General features: G+C 38.9%; 1 protein-coding gene across 2 annotated transcripts in view; it reads right to left on the bottom strand.

The window, feature by feature from the left end:
• Window positions 1-304: 304 nt before the first annotated feature.
• The window catches only part of SYNPR (synaptoporin), a 222,702-nt gene continuing 207,759 nt past the window's right edge, over window positions 305-15,247 (bottom strand). For both annotated transcript variants that reach the window (XM_089518948.1, XM_089518954.1), the window contains 2 exons: window positions 4,658-4,849; window positions 305-2,617 (listed from right to left, as the gene is read on the bottom strand). In XM_089518948.1, the coding sequence (XP_089375074.1) occupies window positions 2,339-2,617; window positions 4,658-4,849 (471 nt within the window). In that variant the 3' untranslated portion in view covers window positions 305-2,338. The remainder of the gene's footprint in view (window positions 2,618-4,657; window positions 4,850-15,247) is intronic.

The raw sequence follows: 15,247 nt of genomic DNA, 5'->3' as shown, positions 1-15,247 counted from the left end.
ATGTGAATGTGTAACCACTATATTCTAGTTCAGTTTTTGTGCTACAATAAAAATACTTAGCACCTTTACAGTGTCAATTATTTGGTGTAAATCAAATAGTAAGCATGCCAGTTAAATCCATTTCAGTTCTAGCTTGTAATATAACAAAATTGTTTCTCCTGGAGGATTCAAGGAAAGGCAATTCATCTTTGAGCAGAAAAACAACCACCTGGAGAGCATGGATGGGTCAAGGGTTGCAAAAACAGATGTGACACACCAAGGGTCGCACTTTGGCTTACAGAGTTGCTGTAGAACCAACCAAGCACTGTATGCAATAAACCTTTATTTATTAGGGTCAAATAGATATATCACAATATTGATTCATCAACTGAGCAGCCATACATTGGTTACAACAATCATTTAAGTGACTATGCTGTTTTATGCTAAAAGATGCTTTGAACATTTACAGCTCATACAATGGTATTATAGACGAATATACTTTTATTTAGAAATGCAGATGTTCAGTTTTTTTTCTCCAGTGGTGTGTTCTGTAGGCTGCAAACTGAGTAAAAAAAGGGAGGCTAAGATGCACCTCATTTTGCTGTTGTCTCCTGAGTGTTCTAGATGAACAGTTATCAACTGCTTGTCACTCTAGGGATGAATCACTTTGTTAAACAGATCTATGGCAAGGTTCTGCTCTTAACCCTGATGTTAGATATGCTCATAAAACATGCACCAGTGATTACTAACACTGGAGGGCAGACTTTGTCTGGCTAGATAGAAAATGTTTTGCCCAGTTTGCCAGATGACATTTTTTCTGGAAGCAGCCCAGTACTCACGTCACAAAACAATGAATGCAAAAGCCCAGTTTTTTCTTACAGTATAGGAGAGGTTGCTTTCAAACTAGGTTCTGCTTAGGAGTGGGAATTGGGAACCTAAGTGTGTGGGGTTTGGTTTATTTGTTAGGTAGTTTTGGTCACTTCGTTTCCTATCTAGCAGCAGATATCTGGTTATGTTCTCTTCCCATGGTGATAAAACAAACTCCCTACAGAACACTGGTTGAATGGTAATGTTAACCTCTCCTCTTGAAAATATTATGCACAATCTGAAAACAGCAGGATTTCTCTGTTATGCTTCCTTGTTAAAGAACTGGGCCTGTGTTCTTGATTGCTGAGATCGTCCATTTGACATTCTCCTTCCACTTACAGATAGCACCAAATCCAGTAGTCATTATAATGACTGGAACAACTTTGCAACAGCATAGAGAGAGAAAACATTCTTCATCATCAGTGGCAATATAGGAAAAGCTACTCTTTTCTAGTGTTGTGTACTAGCAATCTGTGTAAGATTCCCTCCTCTTAATTTCACTTTACTGATATCTGCACCTCTGTTACCCTAAATAAATAAATAAATAAATATCTTTGTAAACATGTAAACACAGTTACTTGGTCCTTATATTACACAGTTCACGCTCAAAGAATCACAAAACATCAATAGAAATATGGATTCATGGAAGGAATACTGTGCTTAATTAAACAGAGGGAAAATGGTCTGTTTACAGCAGGCATTTCTGAACGCCCTTTTAAGGAAAACTGTTTTAGTTATATGCTGCATTCAGGATTTGCGTAAGCCATTGATTGAACTCTGTAAAATATATAAAATAGGCATACATAGAGAACATTATCTAAAATGTTATATTAAACAAGTAAACCAATTAAAAAGAGTAGTGGCGGTACTGAAAAACCCCATTTCCACAGTCCATAACATTCTGTTGTGAAATTATGCAGCTTCATGCACTAAGACACACTGCAAATTTGCTAATCAGGAAAAATGCCAAACAAAATTCTCCAGCAGCAAAACATAAAAAACTGAACTAGACAAACTAACAGTCATAGACAGGCAATGTTAAAAACCTAGGAGTTGCAGTGCATGCATTATGACAGATAGATTAATCAGAAATCATATGAAAATACATTTTGCTCTTCACTAAAATGTAGAAGAAAATCTAATGCTAATTTAACTGTGTTATGCATAATATATACTACAGACTCCAGGCTACAAAATGCCGCTACCATACACGTACAAAACTACCATTAAAGGTTTCTATACAGTACATACAACAATTATTTACTCCAATTCACACTTGTGATGAATATATCATCAGTCATCAATTCACAAGGAGAAGATGCATCATATATGAACAAACAAGAGCCACAGCCCACTTTCCTTGGTTGGTACCCGTAGACCTTTGATTAAGAGGAAATTCTGACACATTTATTCAAAAACTTCAGAAATCTGCTTCCTGCCACTGTGTTTGAACTTTCCACATACAACACTCAGCTTAAGAACTCTGCAAATGCTAAATCTGATTAGCAAATGAAGTTGGACCACTCTGTTGCTGCTGACCAAATTCATCCACTTGGCCATACGTGGTTTGCTGACCAAAGCTGCCTCCCTGTTGGCTATAGCCCCCACTTGGACCATAACTGTCTTGATTGTAGCCACCTTGGTTATAGCTGCCAGACTGTTTTTCCATGGTGTCTGGAGGGTATCTTGTGCCTGAAGAATGCCAGCCGGTCTCCTTAAAAACAAACCAAATATTTCCTGCCCAGAGAATAAAGTTCAAGAATCCAAAGACCTAAAGAAGAAGCACAGTGAGACATTAATTGAATTACATGGCTGCACCATCTCATCTCCTTCTAGCTCAACTAATAGGAATTTTATTTGTTTAAAAAAGCACACTATTGACACATTTTTCTTTTTTGTCTGTTACTCCACCAGCAGGCAGGCCATGCCAAATTGAAAGAAGTGATTAGCTGCCACTCTGTTTCTGGACCGTGGCTAAAAGTAATTTGGGTAAATAAGAATCTACCAAAGACTCTTGGCTTTTGGTGTTGTCAGTGGCAAGACTCCCAGCTCCTAGTTCAAAGACAACAACTGTAAACATTCTCTGTTTTGTCCCTCTTTCCGTTGCAGTTAATAAAGGTGTGGAGTCAACTATTTCACTTTTTCAAATTACTAAACTACTGAACTATTGAAAGGTTTTGTACCCCTGAAGAAATGATAATAAGTAAGAGAGAGCTAGCATGGGGTAGTGGTTTGAGCATTGCACTATGACTCTGGAGAACAAGGTTTGCATTAGCACTGGAAACCTACTGGGTCACCTTAAGCAAGTCACACATTCTCAACCTCAGGGGAAGGCAATGGCAAATCCCTGAACAAATCTTGCCCAGAAAACCCAATCTTAGGGTCATGATAAGCTGGAAACAACTTGAAGGCACATGACATCAACAGAAACAATGTAAGGCAGAGCAGATATAACTTCATTGGAGAACACAATCATGGTCATAATCATCCATAAGCATAGATAAATAACAAATCACTTCTACTTCAAATTCTCATTTGGCAGGTTTATATTTATTTATTAAATTTATTTTTATTTATTTTATTTATTAAATTGATACTATTTTTTTTAAAAAAGCACCCAGTTATCAAGTTATGTTACCTGTTTTCCAAGATCAGTGCATCTTGATTGCTGTAAACAATTGAATCAATCTAACATTTAAAAAAATATTGTAGTGATATGAAGCACTTGTCACTTACACTGTGGTTGCATGCTGTATGGTCCAGTATAGCATAGTAGTTCCATATGCAGGACTGTCTATAGCTGGCCATTCACTGACCCCCCAGACTTAGCATAGAGTCATTGCAGCCCCATCCCTCCCATCCATTCTCTGCCTGGGTGAACGGAGAAGCATGTGGCAGAAAATTATTACATCCTCTGCTGAGATCAATTGCAGTCCTCCAGATGTCTGAGTAGATGGTGTAATCATTTCATGCCTAGCTGTAGAGACATAGCCAGAAAGGTCTCTGATCAAACCACCAACCCACGTTTTCAGGCATGAAATGGCTGCCAGACAGAGGGAGCTGCAGTGATCTATGGTAGGACTGAAGGGGTTTTGGTTGGTGTGGAGTGAGGAAGGAAATATTATTCTCTGCAATGACCCCCTCCCCAATACACAGGTATAAGATTGATTTACACCTGCATCTACCACTAACAGAATGTCAGCCATTGTGGGCTTTCTAGGTTCAGTTGTGCAATATTTTTAGTTGTGTATATATTTACACTCACAAGGAGCCATAATTAGGTTAACTGTAGAGGTTCATATTGGACTTCATTGGTTTAGCAGGAAATAAAAAGCCATAGCTAGTGACTGTCCATTTCCTTGAGTGGCATAAATCCAGTGTTCCATGGGGTTTCTGAGCTTTCTAGGGGTGTAGCTACACTGTAGAAATAAAACAATTTGACACCACTTTAACCTTTGCCAAAGAGTGCTGCTGTCTCACAAACTACAAATTCCAGGATCCATTCTGCAGAATCCTGAGGTTTGTAGTTTTCTGATGCACCATCACTCTTTGACAGAGAAGCCTAAAGACCTTGTAAAACCAGAAATCTCAGGATTCCATAAGATGGAACTACAGCACCTAAAAGTGGAGTCAAATTGCATTACTTCTACAGTGTAGATGGACTGTAGAGCACCTTAGACCATCTTCTGAGGACATTTGAGTAAGGGGGCTTCAGAGGAAGAAAGAAAAATCCCTGGTCCTACTTCTACTGATGGTAATGGTTTTCTCTTTTCTTTCTTTAAATAAAATAAAATTAAATAAAAATACTTACAACTGAAGTATTCAAACTTGACATAACAGGGCTGCGCACAGGAAAGCACTTATTGGACTGCTGCTTGCAAGCTGACATCAGTAACAGCACTTCACCTGGGTCAGTAGCAACCTTCACATCAGAGAGTCCTTTCGCCCAAGCAGAGGAACCCACAAGCCACAAGAATGAAAACACCACTGTCACAATAAAGTCCTGCAAAAACCAGATCAAACATATGTAGGTTTATGCTCAGTATATAATGAGAATAATAGCATTACAAAATAGAATGTCTGATAAGGGAGGATGGAGGCAGGTAAAGCCTACCCACAAAGTCCAAAGAGGCTCAAATGCAATCTTCCACATGATGGTTCCATTTCAGAAATCATGTTGGGAAACATTTGTTTGAAAGCAGACAAAAAGATTAGTCCAACTTTTCTTGGTTAGTCCCAGTTAGAGTTGACCAGTGAACTAATTGTTGAATTGTGAGTCAACCTACATGGTAAAAAACATCACACCTTACCAATTTTTCACTTTAACCACGTGAACCAGTGGTTAAACAGTGTTTCATAGGCTAAAAGCTTGCCATGAGTCCCCATAGTCAGGCTATTCTGGTCCATGAATGGCAGTTGTTGTAAGAGTCAAGCAGGTAAAACAACTCCTAGCCACTGAGGCCACCTGAAGTGACAGTGATTAATCCAGGATCATCTCTGGGACTGCACACCTACTCTTTCAGGAGTGCAACCTTCTATCCAGGACAGGCAATCAGCCTATTTGCTAGATTCAGGGACCACTTACTCATATCACCTCAGTTTATGGAGGTGTGGGGATGCAAGCTCAGTTTATTGGCGTGCATCTAGTCCACCACTTCATCCAGATGGGTCTCACATGGTCTCATCTGATTCAGATGTTATGGAAAAACAGAGCTATCTGTTATCAGCTTCTTGATGACATCTTGCCTCATATCTCTGAATGACCAATTTCAGTTGCTTCATATTAGTTGCTAACAAGTGATGCGAAAAGAATAATGCACACCAGGGGTACCAAAGATCCAAGGACCATTCCCTTTAGTTTTAATTCCTAGATAGCCCTGCAGATAGGACTGGAACCCCTGCTATACAGAGTCTCTGACCTCCATTTTACAGACACATTCCAGGAGAATGCTATAGCCAATGGTTTCAAAAACCACTGAGAAACTGTGAAAGCAACAAGATCATAGTCCCCTCTCCCTTTCTCCATCAGGGCAACTGAGTTTGATTCAATCCCAAAGCCAGATCTAAGCCTTGATTGAAATGGATTTGGACAATCACAGTCCTCTAAAAATGTTTGTAGTTGCCTGCTCAGTATCATCTGCAGCACCTGCCCTGGAAACTGGCATTTCAACTGGGTGGTGGTTGTTGAAAAGTGTAGAGAGTACGTTTCTTCAAGATTGTACTGCTAGTTTAATGGAACCAACCCGCCTGCCCCCCAGCAAAGAAACATTAACCACAATTTGGGCCTTCCAAGTGATACCCCCTCTCTAAGCATGCAGAAAGGATATTATTTTGTGGTACCTAAGTGGTCACATTCTTTCAGATATCACATTCATGCCACCAAGTTGTGATACCTGACTGGGGTGTTTGGATTGCTGTATTAGTGGTATTTAGGTTATTTTGGAGTTCAGAGATTTTCTCCTCAAGTTTCCTAGGAAAGGAGTTGTAATGAACTTCACAAGGGTAAGAGACTCATCCATCAATGCTGGTGTCAGTAACCTCCTGACCACCCTACCAAGTTCCCTGGGACAGCTAATTAAGGAAAGAGACAGGCAGGAGTGACCTCAAGCTTTTCATTACCCCTTAGCCTATTTTACTTTTCAGGATTGACTTGAGAATAATAACTAAGCATCATGACGGAAACATGGGGGGTGTGGGATTAAATAAACAAATAGCCTTCCATTAACACATATTTCAGATTATTTGTGTTGGTTTCCCCCTGAGACCACACAGAATCACAAGTCTGATTTATATGGATTGTGATAACTCATATAATTATTTTCACAGATTGTAGGTAATGAAAATGTCACCACTATAATGTTTGCATGGCTTACTATGGTTGTTTATTTTTTGTGAACTAGAAATACATTACTGAAAAGAGATGTATAAGCAGTGGCACCGCTATTAATCAGGATTACCTTTCCTGAAGGTAATGGAGTCACAACAGCGTTAGAAAGTTCAGGCTATTAGTCTTCGATTAGGTATAACCCATTGACTTGGAAATGTCTTTTTTACAAGGTGTAGGGGATTCTATGCCCATTGTAGGTTTCCTATTGAGTTCTTGAATATGTATCTATTTACATAGTCTCACTAAAATGCAGTGCACTAAGGAAGGTAGCCTCAGGGCTTGTTCCAAGGGAGGTTTAACACTCTCCTTCCCTCTTCTAAGAACATTCTAATTACTGAAACCAATACATATCTGTACAGGTTTATGCCAGTCAAATAGGTGCAGAACACCACAAGCTCTCTGTGACCTGATGTCAGAGGAAACCATATCCAAGCAAGTGATTTATTCTTGGAACTTCTCACCAAGCTCCAATCAATAAAAGTGGGAACAGCATAATAATAATAATAATAATAATAATAATAATAATAATAACAGAACATACATGGTAAAGTAAGTGGCCATGACACTGTTGGCTGATGTAACTAGGAGGTGCCATTGGCATAGGAGACAGTTTTATGGCAGAAGTACAATGGCTATAGGTGCCATGGCAATGGGATGTGTATGGAAAAAATGACAGCATAGAACATTGGAGATTATCAGACAGAGAAAAGGATGTCCTTGTCCCATCCTTTTCCCATCCTTACGGTACGATTGCAAAAATGTTTTCATACAATGTCATGCTTATCCTGTCAGTGTCCCATCATCGAACTGCAATTGACTGCGATCGAGTGAAAGATTTTCATACAACGTCATGCTTATCCTGTCATTCTCCTGTCATTTAAGTGGAATTGTTCTGTCATTTTGTATTAATGGGATTTTACTTTAATATAATATATGTTGAAACCACTTTGATGGCAGAAATCAAAGACTGGGAATAATTAACTATTCCAAATGGTTTTCCAGGAAGGCATATTAGATGGGAGTTGCAGTGGATGTGTCTATGATTGTTTGGACAAAAGATTTATGGCTTCAGCAAATGTTTTCAAACCAAGAGCTGAGAGTTGTGCATTTCCTAAGACAAATGGCAAACTCACACCTTAATAAGAGATATTCTTGTCTTTAGAAATGCCATCATCTTTCTTTGCCAGACTTCCCATCACTGTTGATCAAAGGGATTATGATTATGTCTTTGGGTGATCTATTGTGAAGTATGTCCAGATCACTCCCTTGCTCCAACTAGTCTGCCTGTTCTGGGGCAATCTTAGTTCATTCAAAACCAACAAGACAGCCCATGGCACTTTGAGTTACAACAGGAATAGTTCATAATAGTACATTCTGGTACTCCCTCCAAATTCTAGGGATTTAAACTAAACTCTGTTAGTCCAAGAGGTAGGAGTGGGAATGGTGGCAGAAGACACCGTAGTCATTTACTCCATAGTCCCAAACTTTGATCCCTTAGTTGTTTTGGACTTCACCTCCCAGTCTGACTGGGACTGTTGACCAAGCTGCATGGGGCTGCTGGGAGCTGAAGTCTAAAACTCACTAAGGACCAAAGTTTGGGTGTCATTGCATAGTCCTGTCCCATCCAAAGGTCCTCAGGCTTCAATTATGAGAACCCTGGCTCTGTAAAAATGAATGCCACATCTTACTTTCAGGTCTCAGTGTTGATTACAATATCCAAGTTCCTACTTCCCCGTGGAACTATGGTAGAAATGTACTGGTAAGTCTTTGATTAGTTAATTCTTGCATGCAAGAATGAATAATTACTGTTGTTCTTTTCTTGGTGTGGGATAAAAATAAATATTTTTGCACAGTATTCTCCTTGTATTTTAGCATCATAAAGTGATACTTTTTTCTGAACAGAAATAACACATAGGATTTTCTGTGTGTGCAAAAACATGTTTCCTGTACAGAAAACATTGTTTCCTGTGCAAGAAACACATTTTTGCCTTACATTTTTTTTCTTTTAAAAAGCCATGTTTTTTTATACAGAGAAATCTTCCAGAACTCAGGATATTTGAATATTGGAAGAAATTTGTGTGAAACCCTCACATTGCTATTATTCTTCCTGACAGTTTCCCAAATGAGAACTGCATAATTTCTGCCACACTGCAGAAATAAAGCAGTTTGAGACTATGTTAACTTATATGGCTCAATGATATGCAATTCTGGGATAACCTCACTGTTATGCCTAATTATTTTTTTAAAAAAGTTTAAGTAGCTCTTTACATCAACAGGAGTCCAGTGACTATTTTATCTTATCTTATTTTAAATGTTTGCAGACTGTTGTTCTTCTGTTTAGAAAAGGCATCCAAAGCAGCTACAATACAGATAGAGATGGAGAGATATAGAAAGAGAGGAAGGCCACATGCTAGATGGATGGATTCTATTAAAGAACTGACATCAACATGAATTTACCGGACCTAAGCAGAGCAGTGGAAGACAGAGAGTCTTGAAGATGTCTCATCCACAGGGTAGCCATGAGTCTGGATCGACTCGAGGCCGGTTAATGACAACAAAGTCAATGCAATGAATGTTATCATTACCCAAAATATGACACCACGAGTCACCACAAACCAGCAGAATAACAGAAATTGAGCAGAAAAGACAAATTTTCTACTCTACTCATGAAATTTTTGTTGTTGTTGTTGTTGTTTGAGAAAATAAAAGTGTGGGAAGGGGAGAGCCAATAAACTACATAGTGGTTTGAGAGCTGGGAGACCAGGGTTCAATTCCCTGCTTGACTATGAAAACTTCTGGGTGACCATAGGCAAGTCACATACTCTCAGCCTCAGGGGAGAGCAATGGCAAACATCCCCTGAATGGCTCTTGTCAAGAAAACCGCCATGTTAGGTTTGCCTTAGGGTTGCCATAAACCAGAAACTGCTTGAAGGCACAGAACGGCAAAATATTCAATTTCCAAAGCTTTGAATCAATGCCCCTGTTCCAATGCTTTCTTACTTCAACTCTGAAAGTATGTCTATAGTTTCTAGGAGGGTATTCACATGATCATGTGTCCTGTTTCACAGAGAGTAAATTCTGTTTGGAGGTATCCTCTCTTTGGAAAGCTGTTCATTTGTCCAGATTGAAATACAACAATGAAAGGGAAGAGGAGCTAGAACCTTGAAATTGCTTATCAACAGTATCTCAGTTGTCCCACACGTCACCTGGTCAAAATCTACTCCACTATAGTGAAAGTTACTCTTTCTACAACTCATTAATGCTGGATTATTTAAGGAAAATATATTTTTTCCATTGCAGAGGTACTGAATTCTGTTTATACGACATAAAAATTGCCACATGTATGACAAGAAAAATCAATCTGCAATAAAATGTAGTTTGTTTTAAACGCTCAGCACAAAAATCCCCAAACACACCATTTATCTTTCTATGAATAATTTATACAATGCAGTCATTAATACTGCTTCCAGTCCTTTTCTTTTTTAATTACTGAAATATTGTAAAGGATTTTTTTCGTTACTTTGGGGAAATTTAAATGCTGTAGTGCCAGTATTGAAACTACATCCTATAATCAGTCTTAAGATGCATTAGAGGGCTGTTTGTTTTATACTGAGAATATTAATCCAATCAATATGCCAACAACTCCATAGCATTTCATGTTGCAATTGACAAATGCACCTCCTTCTCCCTTTATTTCTTAGTAAAATTGGTAAAACTCTTGAAAGGTGCATGGAAAGGGGCATTAGCCACTGGATATTTGTTTTCATAGAGCAAAACCCACCACACCGAGGCATGTGGGAACACCTAGGGTGGTAAGAAGAGGGATCAAGACTCCTATTTTCAGCGGTCACTGTGTAAGGCCTATGGCCTGCTGTTATATCTAACTAGAGTAAACCCACTGAATCAATGGTAATGTGATAAATCAGCACTTGTGTAAATTCCATTAATTTAATGGGTGTCAGTTTGACTATGACTCTGGAGACCAGGATTCAAATCCCTGATCACCCATGTGAACCCACTGGGTTACCTTGGACATGTCACACACTCTTAGCCCCAGAGAATGGCAATGACAACCCTCCTCTGAAGAAACTTGCCAAGAAAAACCCATGATAGGTTTGCTTTAGGGTAGCCATAAGGCAGAAATGGCACACAACAAAAATAAATAAATAAATAAATAAATAAATAAATAAATAAATTCTATTCAATTGTTTCTGGAAGAACAAAAAATTCAATACAGTTGGCATCTGAACGAACACTTCAGAAGAAGACAAAAAGATACTGAATACACCATTCACAACTTTGGAAATTACACAAGCAATTAGAAATCTTAAAGTAAATAAAGCCCCTGGACCTGATGGCTTTACTGAGGAATATTACAGAAACTTTGAAAAAAATTAAAAATCTCTTTGCAACAAATGTTAAACAGAATACTTAAGGAAGTCCTCCAAAATCATGGGAAGCGGTAAATATAACCATAATACCAAAAGAAGGAAAGGACAAAAGAAAAATAGAGAACTATCGACCTAACACATTATTAAATGTTGATTATAAAGTCTTTATGTTTATACTGGGAGACAGGCTGAAAAAAACTCTGAATAAGATGATACATGAAGATCAAACAGGATTCCTCTGAGCAAGACATATTAAAGAAAACATGGGCGGGTTATAGACCGCCGCTTTGAGGCGGTCTGCCGCCGCCACCGTTTGCTCCGTAAGGGAGCCGTCGCAGCCACACAGCACGGCTCCCTTGCGGAGCAAAAAAGAAGCTCCAAAATGGAGCTTCTTTCTGCGGTGCCTCTGTGACATCGCGAGGCGCCAGGGGCGCATTCGCGACGTCACAGGCGCCGCGACACGTTTGGACGCACAGTGTCCGATATGTAAAGATGGCGCCGGCCGTGTGGAACGGCCGGCGCCATATTGTACAGACAGAGTCCATATTAGACCCAGGGGCGTCTAGAAGAGACGCCCCTTTTTTAAAATGGGACGTCCTGCGGACATCCCAAGTGCCGGTTTATAACCGGCCATAAGAATGGTGTTAAATGCCATTGAATATTATGAACGAAATAATGAAAAGAAAGCTCCTATGAACTTTGTCAACGTAGAAAAAGCTTTTGACAAGGTGAAATGGAGCTTTATGATTGAAATAATTAAGAGAATGAACCTTGGACAAAACTTTTGTGACTGGATTAGTGTTAGTGTATATTTGTATTGCAAACGTTCAGATGTGACAATGGTTTGCTGAAGCTTAAAACTGGTTACAGACTGACGACCAAAAGCCTAGGCCGAAGACAAAATGTCCAAGGACAACGGAACAAGACAAAATGTAAACAAGATATGTTTTTCTGTTTGTACTGTGATTGGCTCCTATGTTGCATGGCAACTTACAAGAAAGAGGCTGGGCTAAGGAGTCACTGCGTGGGAATGTTGTACTTATGAGAACAAAGACTGTTCTATTGTATTCTGGGAGAATGGACTCTGAGAGAGAAAGATGTGTTGTACAGTTGTAGCTATTAGCTCGTGTAAACAGCAACAAGAAATAAAGCCGCAGTAACGAGTGAAATACTGCTGGAGTTTGTTTCTTTAATTAAGCAGCTGTTTCACTAGGCATTGTTCCAGCAAGCTGAAAAGCCTGTGCTGGAGTTTGCTTTGATCCTGAGTTTCAGAGGAGACTGCATCTACATCCAGTTGGTACCAGTTCAGGGACTACGGGCAATAGACATCACCCAAAACAATTTTTCTAATAATTAGGAACATCTACAGGGACCAGAAAACATGACTAATTACAAATGGTGAAAGAACTCAAAAATATGATATACTGAAAGGGACCAGGCAGGGATGGAGGGATCATTGTGATGGAGGCTTTAAGTAATAAAATAAGAGAAGATACGGACATCAAGGGAATACAACTAAAAGGACAACACTACAAATTGAAAGCCTTTGTGGATGATATAGTCTTCTTTCTAGAAGAACCAATTGACTCTATTGGAAAATTACAAATGATATTATCCGACTTTGAAAAGATCTGAGGGGTGAAAGTGAACAAAGATAAAATTGTGAATCTGGCCAAAAGTATCACAAAAGAATAAGAAGAATTGTTACAAAACAAATCAGGATATAAAACTGAGGAAAAAAATAGATATTTAGGAATTTGGATAACGAAAAGGAATGCAGATTTGAATGAAAATAACTATAAAAATGGAAATCAAAGACGAATTCAAAGAAAATGAAAATGAATTAGATAAACTGATTAGGAAAAATGGTCCAAAATTGACTTCAAAATTTTATGATGTATTGCTAAAAAGAAGACTAAAAGAGAAACAATGATTAAGTGGGCAACGGATATTGGAAGGGACCTTAAACTGGAAAGTTGTGAGTTAGCCAGAAAAAGAATACAACAGTTTACTCGATACCACGACTTAAAGAAAACTTACAAAATGGAAAATTGCTGGTACCTAACCCCAGTGTAATTAGCAAAAATTTATAAAACATGTGGGAATAAATGCTGGAAGTGCAAGAGTGCTGTGAGTGGGTGATACCATATGCGGTGGAACTGTAATTTAGTTAAATCTTATTGGAAAAATATTCATAGACTGATATGTGAAATCCTTGAAATTAATTTTAAGCCATCACTAGAACTATATTTATTAAATATGCTCAATAAGGTACCAAAAGAGATTGAGAAGAAATGTAGCATATTATTGTTATACATGGTCATGGCGGCGAGATTGATTTTGGCAAAAAATGGAAAACAATAGAGGTAGTCTGTTTTAGACTGGATCAGGAAATTAGTTGTTATGATGAGCATGGATATGTTAACTGCTAGATTAAAAAGACAAAATATACATAAAATAGAAAAGGATTGGGCTCCAACTCTACTGTGAAAAGGTAAACTTAAATTTTTTGAGACGCTGATTGTATGAATTGAGATAGAGTGATCAAAATAAATTAAGCTAGATTTTAATATGCAGAAGAAGAGTTAAAACATTACTTTTGAACTGATGAAAATAAGATTTAAACGACAAAGGTTTATACAAACTGGACGAACATCAATTGTAGATATGTAGATCTGGAAAACAAAATTTGATGACTATTTTGTATGTTATTATTTTGTATATTACTTGCTGCAAAAATAAATGTGAAAAAAAAAATCCCAAACCAAACAAAAATAAAAACAACTCTATTTTGGATTTTGGCTTAAGCCTTTAACTCCAAATGACATAAGAAGAGGGTGGCCAGATTTGAGAAACCGGCAGCATCAGAAATGCCAGATACAGGTGCTTTGTTGTGGTTTTGGACTATAAAACTAAGAGCACAGTCATTGCCTGTGTGGACTGGGGGAAATGTGGAAGGTGTAGTCCCCCATGGAGGGGGAGGGGGTGACTATGCATCCGCATGCCTCCATCACATCAGGGACTGGCTTTTCAAGGAGCCAGACACTGGGGTATAGCGAGGTTCTGGAATGGCAAGGGCACTGTGGTTGCATCTTCCCCCTTCCTGGGCATGTGTTGTCTTCTTCTCCAGAGGGAGGGAGGGAATGTGGGTGCCAGTCCTGGACCATTTTCCTTCTCCTTCTGCATCCTGGAAAAATATATGTGAGTGATGCTGCTCCAGTCACCTCTTCTTTCTGGGTCTTGGGGAGGAAAACGAAGCATTTCAGCTACTAAGCATTTCAGCTCCATCTCTGCTACTAGGGGAACTGAGGGGCTGCCATGTGCTGGGAGGTTACACTGTGCTTCTCACCTCAGCTTAGGCACCCTTGTCCATCTCCCCTTACATGAATTATTGCTAGTGATGTAAAATCTAAAATATTTATCTCCACTGCATGCTTTGGGGTCTCAGTATGTTTAGCTTGGAGAAGATTCAGAGACAGTTGTCTCATTTGTATCCACAGACTGCATCCACAGATTCAATCAACCATGGCTTGAAAATATTTTTTTAAATCCCAAAATGAAACCATTGAGTTGCTCACCATTTTATATAAGGGCTGCCATTTTACTGTTGTTTTGTCACTGTGTGCCTTCCAATAGTTTCTGACTTATGGCAACCCAAAGGTGAACCTATCATGGGGTTTCTTAGCAAGATTTGTTAGGAGGTTTGCCATTGCCTTTCCCTGAGGCTGAGAGCATATGACTTGCCAGTGGGTTTCATACTCCACCACTGTATATAATGGGACTTGAGCATCCATAGATTTGGGTATCCATAAGGGTGGGTCTGGAACCAACCCTCAATGGATACCAAGGGCCTACTGTAACATAGTAACCATATTTAATATCTAAAGGGATGCCATGTAGAACAATGCTAGCAAATTGGTGGCTACTGGACTGGCATTGGTCCATGAGAACTCAGCTGTCAGGTGGTGTCAAGATTCCAGGAAGAAAAAAGAAATCAATGGCCAATGGAAAGTAATATGGTACTAGTCTCTAGCACATTGGGAAAATTAACAGTTTCCCACATTAGACAGCTTGAGATGCACTGATGCAGAAGATGGAGCAAATTTGTTGTCTGCTGCTCTAG

Source organism: Sceloporus occidentalis, unplaced genomic scaffold, assembly GCF_023333645.1.
Source record: "Sceloporus occidentalis isolate IW3139 unplaced genomic scaffold, rSceOcc1.0.p SCAF_1, whole genome shotgun sequence".
Lineage (NCBI taxonomy): Eukaryota > Metazoa > Chordata > Lepidosauria > Squamata > Phrynosomatidae > Sceloporus > Sceloporus occidentalis.
Note: the sequence above shows the minus strand (reverse complement) of the source record. Positions and strands in the feature narration are given on the sequence as shown.